The following is a 19846-nucleotide window of genomic DNA, read 5'->3' as shown; positions in this document are numbered from 1 at the left end:
GAATGAAATAGTGCCATTTGCAGCAACATAGATGCACCTAGAGATTATTATACTAAATGATGTAAGCCAGACAAAGACAAACACCATATGATATCACTTACATGTTGAATCTAAAATATGGCACAAATGAACCTATGTACAGAACAGAAACAGACTCACAGACATAGAAAACAGACTTGTGGTTGCCAAGGGGGAAGGAGGGTGAGGTAGGGGTGGACCTGGGGTTGGGGCTGTATGGCACAGGGAACTGTATTCAGTATCCTGTGAGATAAGCCATAATGTAAAAGAATATAAGAAAGAATGTGTATGTGCATGTGTGTGTGTATTATTGAATCTCTTTGCTCTACAGCAGAAATTAATACATTGAAAATCAACTATATTTCAATACAAAAATAAAAAATAAAAGATTATTAAAAAAAAAAAAGACTTCTCTAAGGAGATAAGATGAAAGCTTGGCCTTATTGAATGGCTTGAATTTATATGTGGGAAAACAGTGAAAAGTCATGACAGTAAGAATGAGAAAAGCACTCTTAGGAGACAAGAAGTATGGGTTAACTGGAAAAAAAAATATGCAAAGGTGGTTGGGTGCCAGATGGTTGGAGGACCTTCTGTACTGGAGTAAAAGGGAGTGAAACTCATTCATTGACCTTAACAAATGTGGTATGTGATCTGTACACTAGTGTTCATTCTTTCTTCTTTGCCTTCCTACACTGAAGATGTTTTTGTGTTACTGCAGTGAAGGTTTTTTTCCTAGTTCTTCATTTACTCCTTCTGTATTGGCAAAATATAAGTAGCTGTGAAATAAGAGAATACTAAAGTATTGAAGAATTTATTCTCAATTTTCTTACGACCCTGCTAACATACACAAATAGGATTTTGTTCAGATCTACGCTGTTAAAATTCTTGAAATGAACTTAACAGAAACTAAATGTATCCCAACTTCTTCCAACTGCTGCTGCTTTTTAAAATATACATTAAACATTATATGGAAAAACATATGCAGAAATTTCACAAATATAGTAAAACTTTTTTTTTTTTTTTTTTTTTTTTTTTCTTGTTCAGGCTTGTCCTGCTACTCCCTGAAGGACTTTTATGTTTATTCCTTGAGATACGTTCTTGGAGGCATTTTTTTTTTTTTTCCTGTTAGTTTTATTCATACCTTTATTTTTTTCCCTATGGCGCATAGACTTAAGTCTTAATTCCCTGGACTTGAACTGAAATGCCTCACATCTGGCATGGCCCACTTTTCCTGATTCATGCCCCATTGCATTTCCTTGCTATACCTCCCAAACAGCACTTTTCCTACTGCACTGTCTGCTTCTTCAAATACCTTGTTAGATTTTCTGTATCCCAGTAGTTCTGACATCTGCCTTGTCACTTATCAAAGTCACACTTATTTTTAAAAGTGAAGTCCAAATTCTGCATCTTTCTGAAGGGAGCAAAGAAAAAGTATTTAAGAATATTAACTGACTGTTGTTAACACATCGCATGGATTAAAGTAGAGATAGGCAGACAAGGTGGAAACTGTTTTAACACAGGGCATGTAAGCAAGCAGTTTTGATTCTCAGGTCCTGTTTGTAGAGTTACTCTCCCCTTCTGCACACCTATAAAATTCTCTTTTAATCTCTATTTTGGATGTATTACCAGCCTTATATTAAATCTGCTTGTGCATATCTGTAACTGTGCTAGATTATGTGCTTTGGAACAGTTCATGTGCCTTTTGCTTCTGTAAATACATTACAGTGCCTAGCTCAAAGCTCTGCACAGTGCATGAACCCAGTAAATCTTTTGTAAAACTTATAGTTGATTTACAGTGCTGTGCCAGTTTCTGCTGTATAGCAGAGTAACCCAGTCATATTGTATATCCATTCCTTTTCTTTCCTTTTTTTTTTTTTGAGACAAATAGGAAATTTATTATATATTTTATCCCATTGTTTATGGCTTTCATCTTTACTATTTAGTATTATCTATTACATTTTAATTTTTCTTTAAAAATTAGCATTATATTAAAATTTATTATACAACTAAAATTTATAAAGAAGAAAGCCTTATATACTATTAAATATTTTTTATAGCATATTAAAAAGAATAACTTAACTGGTAAGAATAACAAAAATAATACACCCTCTGAAAATAAGTAAAATATAAAATGAATAAATTGGTTAAAAAACAGTGTAACTATATAAATATGTCCTCACAATTTGTTACATCTTATTGATTCTTCAATAAAGGCATTACACCATTCTAGGTAATGTGATAAACAAGACATTGTAGACTTTACATTGTACCATGGAGAGAAATGGTTATTAATAATGCAATTGTAGAACTATATTGTACAGTTGAATTATTTAATTATAATTATCATAAATTCTTTGATGAAGAGGAAATCATAATCAGTTCTAAGAAGACTTCAGCATTCCAAGAATGATGTCAAATGACCCCATTCATGGTGGATTATGCTCTTATTTACTATGAGATATATTTCTTCAGAGATTCCTCATTTGTGTATCAATTGTAGATTTTTGGTTTGCAGTTATTCTGAAGTTTTGATATGAGTCTATATGTATATGAGATTGTTTTAAGTTGTTGTTCTCTTAATTGCAAGTTCATCTCCAGTGTCCTGCATTTGTACTCACCTCTTCTCATGATTTCTGATTTTGGTGGCATAATTGTGCATGGATGATTTCGTATCTTTACTGTATATATCCCTTTACTGGTGAGCCTTGTCATTTGTGGAATTTTTGTTTCCTGTTGCTGTCTTTTCTTTTCTGCCTAGAGAAGTTCCTTTAGTATTTGTTGTAAGGCTGGTTTAGTATTGCTGAATTCTCTTAGCTTTTGCTTATCTGTGAAGGTTTTGATTTCTCCTTCAAATCTGAATGTGAGCCTTGCTGGGTAGAGTAATCTTGGTTGGAGATTTTTTCCTTTCATCACGTTAAGTATATCATGCCACTCCCTTCTGGCCTGCAGAGTTTCTGTTGAAAAATCTGCCGATAACCTTACCGGGGTTCCCTTGTATGTGACTTGTTTCTTTTCCCTAGCTGCTTTCAAGATTTTCTCTTTGTCTTTAATTTTGTCAGTTTGATTAATATGTGTCTCAGTGTATTCCTCCTTGGGTTTATTTTGTATGGTACTCATTGTGCTTCCTGGATTTGAGTGAGTGGTTCCTTCCCCATGTTAGGGGGGTTCTTTCCCCATGTTATATCTCTTGGAATATTTTTTCTGTCCCCTTCTCTCTCTCTTTTCCTTCTGGCACCCCTATAATACAGATGTTGGTGCGTTTAACATTGTCCCAGAGTTCTCTGAGACTCTCTTCATTTGTTTTCAATCTTTTTTCTCTTTTCTGTTCCGCATCCGTAATTTCCACTAATCTGTCTTCCACCTCGCTTATTCGTTCTTCTGCCTCCTGTATTCTGCTGTTAGCTGCTTCTAGTGAATTTTTTATTTCAGTTATTGTATTTTGCATCTCTTCTTGTTTAAGTTTTATATCTTGTATCTCTTTGGTCAGTGTTTCCTGCAAGTTATCCATCTTTGTCTTCAGTTTATTTCCAATGCCTTGAATCATCTTCAGCATCAACAGTCTAAAGTCTTTTTCCTGGAGGCTGAGAATCTCCTCATCACTTAGCAGATTTTCTGGGGATTTTCCTTTCTCCCTCATCTGAGTTATAGTTCTCTGTCTTTTCATTTGTATAGGTTTTTGGTGTGGTGACCTTTTTACAGATAATAGGGTCGTAGCCTCTCTTACTTCTGGTGTCTGCCCCCCTTGTGTCTGAAGTCAGTATGGGGGCTTGCTGTAGGCTTCCTGATGGGAGGGGCTGATGCCTGCCCACTGGTAGGTGGAGCTGATTCTAATCCCTCTGGGGGTGGGGCTTCGTCTCTGGATGGGATTAGAGGCAGCTGTATGCCTGAGGGGTCTTTAGGTAGCCTGTTTACTGAGGAGTGGGGCTGTGATCCCACCTGGATTGTTGTTTGCCCTAGGGCTTCTCAGCTGCTGACTGGCAGGTGGGGCCAGATTTTCCCAAAAGGGTCCCCTCCAGAGAAAGGCAGCTGCTGAATATTCCTGAGAGCTTTGCCTTCAATGTCCCTCCCTCACAGCAAGCCATGTTCACCCCTGTTTTCCCAGGATGTCCTCCAAGAACTGCACTCAGGTTTGACCCAGATTCCTATGGAGACCTCGCTCTGCCCTGGGATCCAGTGCACGTGGACGTCTGTGTGCGCCTTTTAAGAATGGGGTCTCCGTTTCCCCCAGTCCTGTGGAGCTCCTGCACACAAGCCCCACTGGCCTTCAATGCCAGATGCTCGAGGGGCTCTTTCTCCCAGTGTCAGATCCCAGCATGTGAGGGTTTGATGTGGGGCTCAGAACTCTCACTCCTGTAGGTGAGTCTCTGTGAACCAGTTAGTTTCCAGTCTGTGGGGCTTCCCACCCAGGAGGTATGGGGTTGTTTATATTGTGAAATCGCCCCTCCTACCTCTTGATGTGGCCTCTTTTTCTTCTGCAGTAGGGTATCGTTTTTAAGGTTTCCAGTCCATTTGGGTGGGGATTGCTCAGCTTTTAGTTGTGAATTCTGTTATTTTTAGGAGAGAAGTTGAGCTCCAGTCCTTCTATTCCACCATTTTAATCCTCTCCTGTCCATTCCTTTTCTTATTTAATCTTCCATCATGGTCTATCCCAAGAGAATGGGTATATCCCACAGCACAATACAGTAGGACCTTGTTGTTTATCCATCCTATTTATAATAATTTGCCTCTGCTAACCTCAAACTCCCAGTCCATTCCACTCTCTCCTCCCTCCCCACTGGCAATCCAAAGTCTGTTCTCTATGTCTGTAAGTCTGTTTCTGTTCTATAGATATGTTCATTTGTGCCATATTTTAGATTCCACATATGAGTGATATCATATGGTATTTGTCTTTCTCTTTCTGACTTGCTTCATTAGTATGATAATCTGTAGTTGCATCCATGATGCTGCAAATGGCATTATTTCATTCTTTTTTATGGCTGAGTAGTCTTACACTCTATATATACACGCATCTTCTTTATCCATTCATCTGTTAATGGACGTTTAGGCTGTTTCCATGTCTTGGCTGTTGTGAATAGTGCTCAGTGAACATAGGTGTGCATGTATCCTTTTTTTTTTTTTTTTTTTTAAGGGCAACATCCATGGTATATGAAAGTTCCCAGGGTTCAGTCGGAGCTACAGCTGCTGGCCTACACCACAGCCACAGCAACTTGGGATCTGAGCCGCGTCTGCCACCTGCACCATAGCTCTCAGCAATGCTGGATGCCCAACCCTCTGAGCCAGGCCAGGGATCAAATCCACATCCCCATGGATCCTAGTTGGATTTGTTTCCACTGTGCCATAATGGGAACTCTGTGCATGTATCTTTTTGAGTGAGAGTTTGGTTCGGATGTATCCCCAGGAGTGAGATTGCTAAATCATATGGTAGTTCTGTATTTAGTTTTCTGATGACCCTCCATGCTGTTTTCCATAGTGGTTGTACCAGTTTACATTCCCAGCAATGTAGGAGGGTTCCCTTTTCTCCACACCCTCTCCAGCATTTGTTGTTTGTAGACTTATTAATGATAGCCATTCTGTGAGAGGTGGTACTTCATTGTAGTTTTGATTTGTGCTTCTCTAATAATTAGTGGTGTTGAACATCTTTTCAAGTGCCTACTGGCCATCCATTTGCCTTTTTTGGAGAAATGCCTATTTAGGTCTTCTGCCCATTTTTCAACTGGGTTGCTTGTTTTGTTGTTGCTGTTGTACGGTTGTCTCTATATTTTGGAGATTAAGCTCTTGTCATTTGCATCATTTTGTCCCTTTCCATAGGTTGTCCTTTCATTTTGTTTATGGTTTCCTTTGCCATGCAAAATCTTATAAGTTTGATTTGGTCTCATTTGTTTATTTTTGTTTTTATTTTGATTGCCTTGGGAGACTGACCAAAGAAAACATTTGTTCAGTTTGTGCCAGAGAATGTTTTGCTTCTGTTCTCTTTTAGTAGTTTGATAATGTCATGTCTTAGGTTTAAGTCTTTAATAAGCTGTTTTGAGTTTATTTTTATGTGTGGTGTGAGGATGTGTTCTAGTTTCATTGATTTGCATACAGCTGTCCAGTTTTGCCAGCACCATTTGCTGAAGAAGCTCTCTTTTTCCCATTTTATATTCTTGCCTTCTTTGTTGAAGAATAATTGACCATAGATGTCTGGGTTTATTTCTGGATTCTCTCTTCTATTCTGTTGATCCTCTGTCTCTTCGTCTTTTTTTTTTTTTTGTATTTTCTAGGGCGTCACCTGTGGCATATGGGGATTCCCAGGCTAGGGGTCTCATCAGAGCTGTAGCCACTGGCCTACACCACAGCCACAGCAATGTGGGATCTGAGCCACATCTGCGACCTACACCACAGCTCACAGCAACACCGGATCCTTAACCCACTGAGCAAGGCCAGGGATCGAACCCACAACTTCATGGTTCCTAGTTGGATTCATTAACCACTGTGCCACGACAGAAATGCCGGGGGCCTAGTTTTGAATCTCAGTCTGTGATACATAAGTGTTACAACCTTGAGCAAATTCCTTATTCTCACTGAAATTCTATTTTCTCATATGTATTCATATTAGTTCCCAAAGTTGTGCAGAAATATCATGAGTTGAATTTTATGAATGTGAAGACAATGTAGAATTTAACACAATGAAACAGTAATTCCAGCTCTGTAGAATTTTCATGAAGATGAAATGTAACAATACATGTGAGTGTGCCTGTTACTGTACTTCAAAGCATTACACAAATGATAAATGTACTGTTTCCCAAATGGATAGCTCAGGAAATATGCCAGATTGGACTTTGGTAGCCAGAGTCTGTGAACTACCAGCTATCATGCATTTTATTGCTAGAGAACTAGTAGACTGTTATTCACAGTCTGTTTTTTTCGTAAAATTCCTATAGTTTTAGAAATTTGAGCACCAGGTTAAAAATACAGTTTCAGAAGGAACACTGTGTAGTGATTATGATCACAGCTTGATTTCTTACTAGTGATGTAACCCTGGATAAGTTACTTTGTTTTTCTGTCCCTTAATGTAATGTAACTTAATTTAATTTAATCCGAGCAGCTCTTGTGACCTGTCCTACAGCAGAGGCAACGCCACATCCTTTAAACCACTGCATGGGGACAGGGATCGAACCTGCACCTCTGCAGCAACTCAGCTGCTGCAGTAAGATTTTTAACCCACTGCACCACAGTAGGAATTCCAATAAGTTAATGATTTTAAACGCCTAGAGGAGTACATACTAAGCATTTAGTAAGTGTTAGTTACTATTATTGTTATGGTAAGAGAAGTGATTAAAACAAGTTTAGCATCCTGTAGCCTGTCTACTTTGCAGTGACTACATAACACTATTAAATTTGTTTAGAAAGCACTTACCTACTAAACTCAACTTGTAAATAACTGCCTGTGACCACTCCCACTTGTACTGCCTTTCATCCTCCCCTCAGATACACTCCCAACTACCTAGGTCCGCACTTGATATTACTACCAGAGATGAGGTGGTTGTGCCTGGGGAAGCTGGAACGGGTTCTGTAGCTGATGTTAGAGTGGGCTGCAAGCCCCTTGGGGCTCCTCTTGTTGGCTTTCAGTCCTTTCTGCCTCCTCTGTCCCCTGGAGCCCCTGCACCTCTGTTAGCTTCCATGGCCTCTTGGTTCCACTCCTACCCCATTCCACCTCAGCTCCCTACCTTCCACCCCCTGCCGTGTCCCCTCTCACACCGGAGTTCCTGCAGCAGCAGACCAGTGTGGCCTAGAGTGAGGAGGGCATGAAGAGAGTGGTTCGAGGAAGAAGAGACGGCCTTTGTCACCGGCAGCATGATTGCCGTGGTTGTGCTGCCGGCCACTCAGTTCGAAATTTCCCAGAGCATATAGTACATGGTGATTATATGATTTTATAAGTCAGTTATGTTATTTATTTGTATATAAATCAAATACACATTTATCTGGTTCAGTGTGCTTCTCTGAGGTTAGTGGTTTGGATGGGGAGGTTTGAGGAGCTGGCTTGGCTTAGCTTGGGCAGCCGAGCTTCCTTGATGCGCAGAGAACAGAGATCGTGGGATTTGTAGTTCAGGGACCTGACCTTGAATTCCAGTAACTCTGCTTGTGAACTCTGAGGTCTTGATTGTTACTTTGCTCTCTGTGCCTCATGGTCCTCATCGCTCTTACCTACCAGGTAGAGGTATGATCAAATCAAAAAATAGGTGTTTTCTTATGTTAATGAAGAAAAAATTTTTCTGATAATGTCAGTAAGAAACAAAACCTGTTTTTCTTTAAATATGTAATTTATTAAAGTGCTTTGTCATCAATTTATTAAAAAGACTTTTCTCCTTTTAGTCTTTGGAATTTGCTCTGCTCTTGTCATTTCAAGCTGTCAGGAGACTTTTTGCCCCCAGATGTTTTCACTTAGTTTTTGTGAGCCGAAACTTTGAGTCTGGCTCATAGTTCCTACTCCTTTTTAGACTTTAGGGATTATCTCTGTCGTAAATGCCAGCATGTTTAAATGATATGTTTCTTAATCTATGAAAGTACTTAGTACCTTATGTGAAAAACAATAGGTACTTACTATTTAAGAGTTGAACAATAAGCTCTAAGTGGAATTTATAGGTCATTTTAGGCCTTTTGGGTAAATATGGTATTTTAGGTTGAGATAGTTGTAAATAAAATTGGTTTGGGGAGCCTGTTGTGGCTCAGTGGTTAACAGACCCAACTGGCATCCATAAGGATGCGGGTTCAATCCCTGGCCTCGCTCAGTGGGTTAAGGATCCAGCGTTGCCCTGAGCTGTGGTGTAGGTCGCAGACGCGGCTCAGATCCCACGTTGCTGTGGGTGTGTGTGGTGTAGGTCAGCAGCTACAGCTCCAACTTGACCCGTAGCCTGGGAACTTCCATATGCCTTGGATGCAACCCTAAAAAAACCAAAAAAAAAAAAAAAAAAAAAAAAAAAAAAGTGGTTTGCAACTGTGGCATTTCTCCTAGGCCACATACCTAATTATTTATCTTATGCTTATGAAACATCAGCTAATCAATATTTTCTTTATTCATCTCTTTTCCATCATTTTCCTCAGCTTTTTTCTTCTGTAATTAATATAGACTGGCAAACTCAAGATAAAAGTTTTAAAACACTCTAAAATTCATTTGTAAATGAACTTGAAATTAGAGTTTATCAATGCCTGAAGCCTTTGAATTTTCTTCTGTATTAACATTCCAACCTTTCCGTGAAGCATGTTGGGAGCTTGTTATTTAGGGTTACTCATAAATGATGCTAATGTGTGATCTTGAGTTTTAGTAGTATTCTCCTGTCTCCTTATATTTGAAATAAGATTGCAACTTCTATTTTTTTTTTTATAGAGTTAGACACTGGTATTCTTTGACATTATTACATAGTATGAGCTATGTATAGGAATTTGGGAATATGACCATAATAGCACAGTCCCCTTATATATATTTTTTTCTGTATAACATTCAGGACCCTTCTGAATTTCTTCACTGTGGAGGGAACCTTCCCAAGTAAGGTATCATGGCCATCTCAAGTCCAATAAAATAAAAGATGGGAAAAATGAAATTCAGAAGGAAAGAGTAAAGTAATTTTTAAAGTTTCAACTTATCAAAGAAAAACTTGCTGGGCATTTATATGATGTCTACATTCCAGGCAATTACATAAAAAACATTGTTCTGGAGTTCCCGCCATGGCACAGTGGTTAACGAATCCGACTAGAAACCATGAGGTTGCGGGTTCGATCCCAGGCCTTGCTGAGTGGGTTAAGGCTCCGGCGTTGTCGTGAGCTGTGGTGTAGGTCGCAGATGCGGCTCAGATCCTGCGTTGCTGTGGCTCTGGTGCAGGCCGGCGGCTACAGCTCCGATTCGACCCCTAGCCTGGGAACCTCCATATGCCGTGGGAGCGGCCCAAGAAATGGCAAAAAGACAAAAAAAAAAAATTAAAAAAAAAAACAACTAAATCAAATAAGTATTGAGCAGAAACATCAAAAAATAAAACTGTCAAATTTCTTTTAAAGTACGGTATTGTCCATTTCTTATTGAAAAGTATTTCATGCCCCTTATTGACTTTGGCTAACTGGATGAAAAATATCTTAGTTTCTTTTTGACCTTGAAAACATTCTTCTCTCATCAACTCTTGCATTATGGGAAATTTGGCCAGGATTATCTTCATCTGAAGACTCAAAGTCTGCTATTTTGCTTACATTATTTTCATTTTATCATTGTTATAGTCTAGAGTGCAGCTCTCCGTTTTGTATTTCTCTGATACTTGTGAAACATCTTCCTGCCTGTTTTTTCTTCATCTTTGCCTTTATGAATGTTAAATGAAAAATTCTTAAATCTCAGTTTGTGCTCTTTGATAGCTTAGAAAAAAGACAAAAGATGGTGTTTCCAGATGTCTTTTATATCCTCTTGGAAAGATGGTGCAATATTTTGGATAATGCAGCAAGAAACCTGAAGATTGATGAAATAGTGATGATTTATTCCATGATTGCATCACCCTTCTAGCTCTGTGCTAGCAGCCAGTAGCCAGTAGTGTGGCTCTTGAGCACTTGAAATGTGACTAGTCTGAAAAACAGTCCCCACCCTTCCAAAAAGAGTGTAAAATATCTTTTTAATTTTTATATTGGTTATTTGTTAAAGTAGCACTATTTTGAATGTATGGGTTAAATTAGAATTATAGTATTATAATTAATTTCACCTCCTTGAATTTACCCTTTTAATGTGCCTGCTAAGAAATTTAAAGGCAAACGTGTAGCTTCTCTTAGTGACTTGCATGTGTTTCTGTTGGATAGTGATGTTCTAGGTAATTCCATTCCTCTGTTACTATTTTGGTCATTTTCAGCATAGTCAGAAATAATTGATAAGATGAAATAATCACAGGATGATGATGAAACAAAATGTTTCAAGATAACGGGAAAAAATAAGGTATCTATAATGTATGTTGTCTTAAATTCATAAAAGGGTCCAAAGGCCTCAGATGGCAATAAAATAAAATGGAATGAATTTTATTCAACTTGAAAATTTTTCTTTTTGTATTTTGGAAGACTTCTAAGAATAAAAATAATGAAATCTCAATCCTCACAAATAATTGTAGTTGTCCAGAAAAGCTCAAGTTGAGTCCAGTGGACCCTGATAGTATATCGAGAGCTAACTCTTTTACCCTTTACAATTTCTAGCTTTGCACAAGAGCTTTTCTTGGCATCATGTTTAGGTGCCTAAATTTGTCTTGGCAGCATAGTGGGCTTGGAGCAACTGCAGCCTGGCTCTTTGTGTGTTACTTGTAATAGTAATACAGGGATTGGTATGAAATCCTTGATTAGCGTATACGATGCAGAATGTATTTTATGATGATACGCAAGCTGTATTAGCCACCATATGACATATATTTTATATCAGGTTTGAATATTTGCTTGTCTAAAATATAATGATTTTATACTTCATATGTAACTTAACATCTTTTTTTTCTCTTGTAGACTTTTGTGAATGATGTAAGGATTCCCGAACAGACTTACATCACCTTGAAACTTGAAGATAAGCTGAGATTTGGATATGATATCCTTAGATATTGTGCATTTATTTAAATTTATTTAAAAATCTTTACTCCAGTGTAAAATGACGTTTCTTGAGACAAAAGAATTCATAATATAAGCATGCTGGCAGGTTTGATCCACTGGATCAAATCTGGTGGATCCACCTGTGGTCATGGCAGGATCCTTACCCTCCTGCCCTGGGCTAGGGATTGAACCGGCAATGCCACAGAGATAAGCCAGATCATTACCCCACTGTGCCACAGCGGGAACTCCTGCTTATGATTTTTGAGCACCATGTGTAAAAGACTATTGGGCTGTTACAGTGGCAGAGATTATGTAGGATGAATTTTTTTTTTTTTTTTTTTTTTTTTTTTTGTCTTTTTAGGGCTGTACCCGCGGCATATGGAGGTTCCCAGGCTAGGGGTCGAATAGGAGCTGTAGCTGCCGGCCTGCACCACAGCTCATGGCAACGCCGGCTCCTTAAGCAGATGGAACCTGTGTCCTCATGGATGCTGGTCAGGTTTGTTTCCACTGAGCCACAACGGGAACCCCGAGGGTGAAATTTTATATGTTACATTTATTTTTTCTGATACCAGACTGAAGTCATTATTGTGCTTTATTCATGTTAAAATTTAGCTTAATAGTTAGCTATTCTGCAAACTGTTATACCTTATAGTTGAAAGCTACTCTAATTAAAATGCCACAGCAATAGAAAGAACATTTCACTGTGAATTGAGACTGGGACTAAGAAACAGAATTTGTCTGCCAAAAGTATTTTTTCAAACGACTTAAAGTGTTTAATTTCAAGAGAAATTAAGTGATTTGGAAAAGCAGGTAGTGAAATATCCAAGTTAAAGAAACGACTATAAACTCAGGAGGTAGAATAAAATGCCGTAGTGACCAGGATAAACTCCAGAAGGAGCTAATATGTGTCCAGGTGGCCAGAAATGTAGCGGATAAGCAAGCATGAGTTCGTCCCTTTACTATTATTCATTAAAGTCTCCTGTACGCCAGGCATAGCCCCTGATGAATAGGGGTCCAGGGGTGAAGGAAACAGTCCAGTCCCTGCCATCTGTGAGCTTACACTGTAATGGGGTTGGAGGGAGCTGAGGGCACTCACACAAGAGGTAACAGAGGGTGTTTAAGTCTGTGGTGGAAAAGTGTAAATGGAGTACGGAGCTAGTGGCGGGGAGTGGGGAAGTTATAATTTTTAAAAGGTTATTCACAGAGACCTCACTGAGAAGCCACCATTGGAGCCAGATAAGGATGGATCTGGAGAAACTGCTCTTCAGACAGATAGAAGAGTTAAGTGCAAAAGACTTCAACCAGGAGCCCGTTTGGCCTGTTTGAGGACCGGCCTTAAAAGTCAGTGTGGGGAGTTCCCGTCGTGGCGCAGTGGTTAACAAATCTGACTAGGAACCATGAGGTTGCGGGTTCGGTCCCTGCCCTTGCTCAGTGGGTTGACGATCCGGCGTTGCCGTGGGCTGTGGTGTAGGTTGCAGACGCGGCTCGGATCCCGAGTTGCTGTGGCTCTGGCGTAGGCCGGTGGCTACAGCTCCGATTGGACCCCTAGCCTGGGAACCTCCATATGCCGCGGGAGCGGCCCAAGAAATAGCAACAACAACAACAAAAAGACAAAAGACAAAAAAAAAAAAAAAAAAAGTCAGTGTGGCTGGAGGCAGAAGGTGTCAGCCCTGAGAGGCCGCTCTAAGATTTTTGGCTTGTAGTGAAACAGGGAGCTCTGAGAGGGTTTGATCAGAGAAGTGACCTGATAAAGACTTAGATGTTTAAAAGGGTCCTCTGGTTACTCTTGTTCAGGGACTAAGGGGGGAGGTGGGCAGGGGTGATGAGAGAGGCCCGTTAGGAGGCTGTATAGGAGCTGTAGTAGCTCCCGGTGAGCCATAATGGAAGTTTGGACCATTGGAGGATAGAAGCAGAGGCAGCGAGACATGCTGTACCTATTTTGGAGATGGAGCCATTAATATTCTTAATTAGATTGGATGTGGACTAAGAGAAAGAGAAGAGTCAAGGATAAATCTGAGACTTTGCAGCGGATTTAAACAGTTAGAAAAGTGGTGTCAACATTAACTGACAGCAAATCCTGTGAGTAGAACAGATTTTTGTGGAGAAAATGGGAAGCATCTTCTCAAAAAACCAAGCTTTTAGTTTAATCGAATTTTTCAGTTGTTACTGTTGTCTATTTGATTTCTTCTATCTTTATTAATGTCTTCTAGGTGAAAGCCGAAAGCATTCATTTGACACTTTAGCTCTAAAATTCCCCTAAGTAGGAGTTCCCCATTGTGGCTCAGTGGAAGCAAATCTGTTATCCATGAGGATGGATGCAGGTTCGATCCCTGGCCTTTCTCAGTGGGTTAAGGATCCCCGTGTTTCCCTGAGCTGTGGTGTAGGTCACAGATGTGGCTCGGATCTGGCATTGTTGTGGCTGGGGCGTAGGCCAGCGGCTACAGCTCTGATTCAACCCCTAGCCTGGGAACCTCCGTATGCAGTGAGTGCAACCCTAAAAAGACCAAAAAAAAAAAAAAAAAAAAAAATTCCCCCAAATACGGGTATACCTCAGAGTATGTAGTTTCAGTTCCAGACCACTGCAGTATTGCAAAAAGCCAGTCACGCAATATTTTTGGTTTCCCAGTGCATATGAAAGTTAGGTTTAAATGATATTGTAGTCTATTAAGTATGCAGTAGTATTATGTGTATATATATATATCTTAATTTAAAAATACTTTATTACTAGGAAATGTTAGCTGTCATCTTTGCATTCAGTGAGTCATAATCTTTTTGCTGGTGGAGGGTCTTGTGTTGATTGTGTGTTGATGGTTGTATCATTGCATCTTTAATTTTTTTTTTTTCTTTTTATGGCCACACCTGCTAGGGGTAGAATTGGAGCTGCAGTTGTAGGCCTGTGCCACAGCCATGGCAATGCCTACTCTGAGCTGTATCCGCGACACCTATGTAGCACCTTTCAGCAGTGCTAGATCCTTAACCTGCTGAGCCACATCGAGAACTCCTTTATCTTTCGTTTTAAGCTGTATCTTCAAGTAACATTATCCCACTTCACATATAGTGTAAGAATGTTATAGTGGGATACTTTCATTTCTTCTGTCCTGATCTTTATGCGACAGTTGTCATACATTTTAATTTTGTGTGTGTTCCAAACCCCATACCACATTGTTATCACTGAAATATCAGTTATCTTTTAAAGAGATTCAAGTAATTAGAAAATTGTCTTCAATTTTTATGGCCACTGTACTCTTGTATCTTAAACAGTATAGTTACTATTTCTTGTGCTCTCTTCATCCTTTTTTATCAATCCACATTTTCATCTCATGTCATTTTCTTTTTATATAGAGAACTTCCTTTAATATTTCTTATAGAATGGCTCTACTGGTGATGAATTCCTTCAGCTTTCATGAGTCTGGAAAAACATTTTGCCTTAGTTATCAGAAGGTGCTACTGCCCGGCATGGAATTCTAGATAACATTGCTTTTCTTCCAGGTGTTGCTTCACTGTATTCTTGTTTGCATTGGTTCTCTTTTTCCCTAGTTTTGAGTAGTTTGTTTATGATATGCCTTTGTGTAGTTTTCTTCACGTTTCTTGTGCTTGGGATTTGTTGAGCTTCTTGTATCTGTGGGTTTATACTTTAAATCAAATTTAGAAAAACTCCAGCCATTATTTATTCAAACTTCTTTCTGTCCTCCCCTCTTTTCCTTCAGGGACTTCAACTAAATGTATATTACACTACTTGACATTGTCTTTTAGTTACTGAGGCTCTGTTTATTATTTTTTAATTGTTCTCTCTGCTTTCAATTTGTTGCATTGTCTTTCAGTTTACTAATCGTTTCTTTGGTAGTGTCTCACCTGCAGTCAACCCATCCAGTATAGTTTTCTCCTCTAGAAATTCAATTTGGAATTTGTTTTTGAAATCTCCCAAGTCTTCACTTTTTAAACCTGTGGAATACATTTACAATAATTGTGTTAACGTGTTTGTTGACGTCTGTAGTTCTGTGTCAGTTTTAATTGATTTTTGCATGCGTTGTGATTTTTGACTGGATGGCAGACATAATGGATTTTACCTTGTTGAGTATTCCATGGGTATTTTTGGATTCCTCTAAGTATTTTTGAGCTTCGTTCTGGGACACATGTTGCTGGGAAACAGTTTTACCATCCTGGGTCTTGCCTTTGTTAGGCTCTCAAGGTTATTCTGGTGCTTATTTCCCACTGCTGAGGCAAGACGAGTCTGTATACTCTGCTCTAGGAGTTAGCAAACTCATTGGCAAACCTGGCTCTCAGCCTGTATTCATAAATAAAGTTTTATTGGAAGCCAGCTATGCCCATTCATTTACATGTTTCTGTGGCTGCTTTCACACTACAGCAGCAGAGTTGAGTAGTTGGAACAAAGGTCATATAGGCCCCCAAACCTAAAACATTCCCATCTGGCCCTTTACAGAAAAAATTCGCCAACCTCCGTTGGATCCAGTGGCTCATGATTCATGAGTTTTTCCAGCGTGGCTGTTGTGAGTAGACACAATTCCTAGCCCTTTGTTAGCCCCGGGCACTGTTACCTCTAATACTTTCATGTGGTTCTTATCTCCGCCATAGGTAGTAGTTTTCTCAAGTGAAGGTACTGGTCAGTACCCAGCTGAATACTTGAGCAAGTCCGTCTCTGCAGTTCTGTCTCTGTGCAGCTCTCCTCTCTTCCGTGCTCAGTCCATGAACTCTAGTCACTTTGGTCTCCCCAGACTCTCAACCCTGTTTCCTCCACAGCTCAGGGAATCTGTCAGTTTCTCTCTGGATTACCCCTCCCTTGTGATTTGGAAACTCCTCTCTCTCTCTCTCTCTCTCTAAGGACTGTGCCCTCTGCATATGGAAGTTCCTAGGCTAGGGTTTGAATTGGAGCTGCAGCCACTGGCCTACACCAGAGCCACACAATGCCGGATCTCTAACTCACTGAGCGAGGCCAGGGATGGAACCCACATCCTCATGGATACTGGTCAGGTTCATTTACCGCTGAGGCACAACGGAAACTCCCTGGAAGCTTTCTTAAAGTAGTGAGTTGGGGCAGTGATTGGACTCACCTTGATTTGTTCCTCTTCCCTCAAGAAGCGCTGTCTTTTGTTGACTGATGTTGATTGTCTTGCAAACCATTGTTTCATGTATTTTGTCCATTTTCAGTTGTTTCTTACTTAAAAATGCCAAAATACCCAAATATTGGTTTTTTTGCTTTTTTCAAGTAAGCAAGATATAAGTAAGCATGTGACTTTTAGATATAATTGACATGACAATGGGTAATATTACTGTGGTTTTGTAACTTATTTACATCATAAGTAATTGTACCTTAGATGGTCATTTTTCTGAATTAAACAAGTTAAAAACAGTTGTCTGGGTCTATACCACTAGGAAGGTAGTAAAATTTGAGGTTAAAAACTGGGGTCAGGGCAGTCTCAAAATCCCGTAGTCTTACCACAGTTCTCAGGTAAATTCCTGACCTCATCAAGAGGATACTGGAGTGTTTTGGTCTCACGCACAGTAGGTTTTTTTGTAAGGTAAAGTGCCTGAACCTGAGTTAGGCCCTCTTAAAAATTTTTCCCTGATCTTGAGGATGTCTGAATCTAAAGGAGATATCCCAGACTAGCTTTGGGGAAAAGCCATCAATAGAGAAAGCCCAGGAGAAACTTGAAGCATCACAACACCCTTACAGTAGGCTGAGCTCATTTGTTTTCCACTGAAAAAATAGACGTGGCTTTCAGTATTTTTAAGATGCTGTGTTTTCCATTGAAAATATAAGAATGCTTTGAATTGTCTCCAACTAGTAATGAGTTTCTTGGGATAAAACAAAGTTACTCAGTTTTTACTTTTCATCAAATATACTTAGTCATGAAATATATATATCTTCATCTATACCAGCAAATGTGTATCAGCATATGTACATAACAAAAAAGGAAAATGTTAATATTTCACACTTCTGGGTTCCTCCCCTCTAGTCCTCCAGAATAGAACAGAAAGGTGGGTTAATGGAATTGAATAGGATATTCCCAAAGCACTTTAGAGTTCTAAAAAATTCTACGTTTTTATTATTTTAATGAGTAGAAACATGCTCATTAACAAGTTTGCTGCTTGTTATTCATGGGAAGTCTGTCCCCCCGCCCCAAACCCCAAGTGGTCATGGTAATTATAGCTTTCTACCCTTGAAGTCATGGGCGCTCTGAATTGGTAAAGAAGACTAGAATTTAGTATGTGGTTTTAAAAGTCCTTTCATTATGGGCTTAAGTAATGGTGGGAAATGTGACCTCTGCTGTTTAGTGAAAGATCTTTTTAATATACAGAGACATTGTTCTTTCTGGCATAATAATGAAAGCATTCATTATAGCTAGCACTTGGTTCTAATCTGTATAGAATCAGTTGTTTGATAATGTAATATGACCCCGATTGCAATTTATGGGGGAAAGGAGTGGTTGTGGTCACTGTAAAAGCCCTAATTATAGCATTTCTTTTGCACTTTGAAGATGAACTTCATTTTATCAGTGTTTGTGAAGTATGAGTAATCAAATTCCTTCAGGATTTACTGGTGGGTAATCACCGATGACATACTTCTTTTTGCATTTTTGTGATTAGCCCTCAATATAGTTTGACGCAGGTGCTTTTTCTTCTTTGTAGTCATATTATTGTTAGTGAGAAATGAAATGTCTTTTGTGCTCCAATTAATCACCAGTTATTTGCTTCTTGAAGGCCGTGATTATCCAAGTTTAGATTACTTGCTAGATTTTAGGAATTTATTTAGCATTTTAAAATGAAAAATTTTATATCTGTGAACTTGTTTTAATATATAACTCTTAATGGGAATATATAATTCTGTAATTACCTGTCGAAAATAGGCCAATTTCTGTATTATCTTTGATCATTTTAAGGTTGATTATCAAAATTTTGACATTATATTCTTCCTTAGCCCTGTTTACATACAAATCTTTTCACTGTAGTTCGAGGAGAAATGAGGGTCCCTGAAGAAGCTCTAAAGGTAAAAATGTTTTTACTTATTTCATTTGTAAACATGTCGTTTACTAGGGTTGATTTCAGTAATGGATATTTTCATTTCCATTTTTAAATGTTTTGTAGCATGAGAAGTTTACCATTCAGCTTCAGTTGTCCCAAAAATCTTCAGAATCAGAGTCATCAAAATCTGCATGTGCCAAAAGCATAGATTCAAAGGTAGCAGATAGTGCCACAGAAGCACAGCACAAAACTACAGAAGCACTAAAGTCGGAGGAAAAAGCCATGGGTAAGTTAACCTCTTTGACAATATCATGTCAGAGTTCCCGCTGTGGCGCAGCAGGATGGGCAGCGTCTCTGCAGCAGCACCAGGGCTCAGGTTCCATCCCTGGCCCAGCACAGGGGGTTAGGGATCCACGTTGCCACAGCTGGTGTAGATTGCAACTGTGGCTCGTATCTCATCCCTGGCTTGGGAACTCCATATGCCTGTGGGGTGGCCCAAAAAGGGAAACAAAAGAAAAAGAAAAGAAAATATCATATTTATACTTGATTATGTATGTCCTTATAAAAATAATGAGAATAGTGACAGTTTCAGAGTGGGTTTTAATGCAGCCAGTGCTTCATTAGAAAGCATTATAAGGAGTTCCCTTTGTGGCTTGATGGGTTAAGAACCCGACATAGTGTCCAAGGATGCAGGTTCCATCCCTGGCCTTACTCCCTGGGTTAAAGATCCAGCATTGATGCAAGCTGTGGCATAGAATGCAGATGCAGCTCGGATGCAGTGTGGCCGTGGTGTAGGCCTGCAGCTGCAGCTCCAATTAGACCTGGGAACTTCCATATTCCACAGGTGTGGCTGTAAAAAGAAAAAAAGAAAGCATTATAAAACATATGGCAGTTGTTTGTAGGTGTGTTTATTAATATGTTGAAATATTTGAGAGAAGTAAATATAATTTGCCTTATAGTATTTTCTTTCACGTTTGTGTGCTTTTCCTCTGAATTACAACTGAAATGAATGAAAAAGAAATGTCCAATAATGGCTATATCATCATAATTTTTGTCACATTTATTGTGTTCCAGGAAATGTGAAAAGTTTTACATAAATAATCTCATTCATACAAAAGCAGTTTTTAAAACTGCTAGACATAGCAAATTGTTTCACATTTAAATCTGTTAGCCCAATTAACAAGTAGTTTGAATTTAGTTACTCTGCACTGGCTTTAGGAGTTAAAAAAAAAAAAAAAAACTTACAAATAGTCACTTATACCAAAATTACTTTCTTTTT

General features: G+C 39.0%; 1 protein-coding gene across 18 annotated transcripts in view; it reads left to right on the top strand.

Moving 5' to 3' along the window:
• CEP170 (centrosomal protein 170) overlaps nt 1–19846 on the top strand; it is a 122207-nt gene that overhangs the window by 40108 nt on the left and 62253 nt on the right. For 17 of the 18 annotated variants that reach the window (XM_021064171.2, XM_084979267.1, XM_084979266.1 and 14 more), the window contains exons 4-6: nt 11506–11584; nt 18534–18592; nt 18691–18853. In XM_021064171.2, the coding sequence (XP_020919830.2) occupies nt 11506–11584; nt 18534–18592; nt 18691–18853 (301 nt within the window). Of the gene's footprint in view, nt 1–11505; nt 11588–18533; nt 18593–18690; nt 18854–19846 lie in introns of all 18 variants that reach the window. The other variant, XM_084979263.1, reaches the window with a different exon arrangement.

The sequence above is a fragment of the Sus scrofa genome, chromosome 10 (assembly GCF_054392235.1).
Source record: "Sus scrofa isolate SSC_HxYL_T2T_F1_AM1 chromosome 10, Sscrofa_HxYL_maternal_Yorkshire_Landrace_v2.0, whole genome shotgun sequence".
In the NCBI taxonomy this organism is placed as follows: domain Eukaryota; kingdom Metazoa; phylum Chordata; class Mammalia; order Artiodactyla; family Suidae; genus Sus; species Sus scrofa.
The sequence above is the reverse complement of the archived record's forward strand: the minus strand, read 5'-3'. Positions and strand labels throughout refer to the sequence as shown.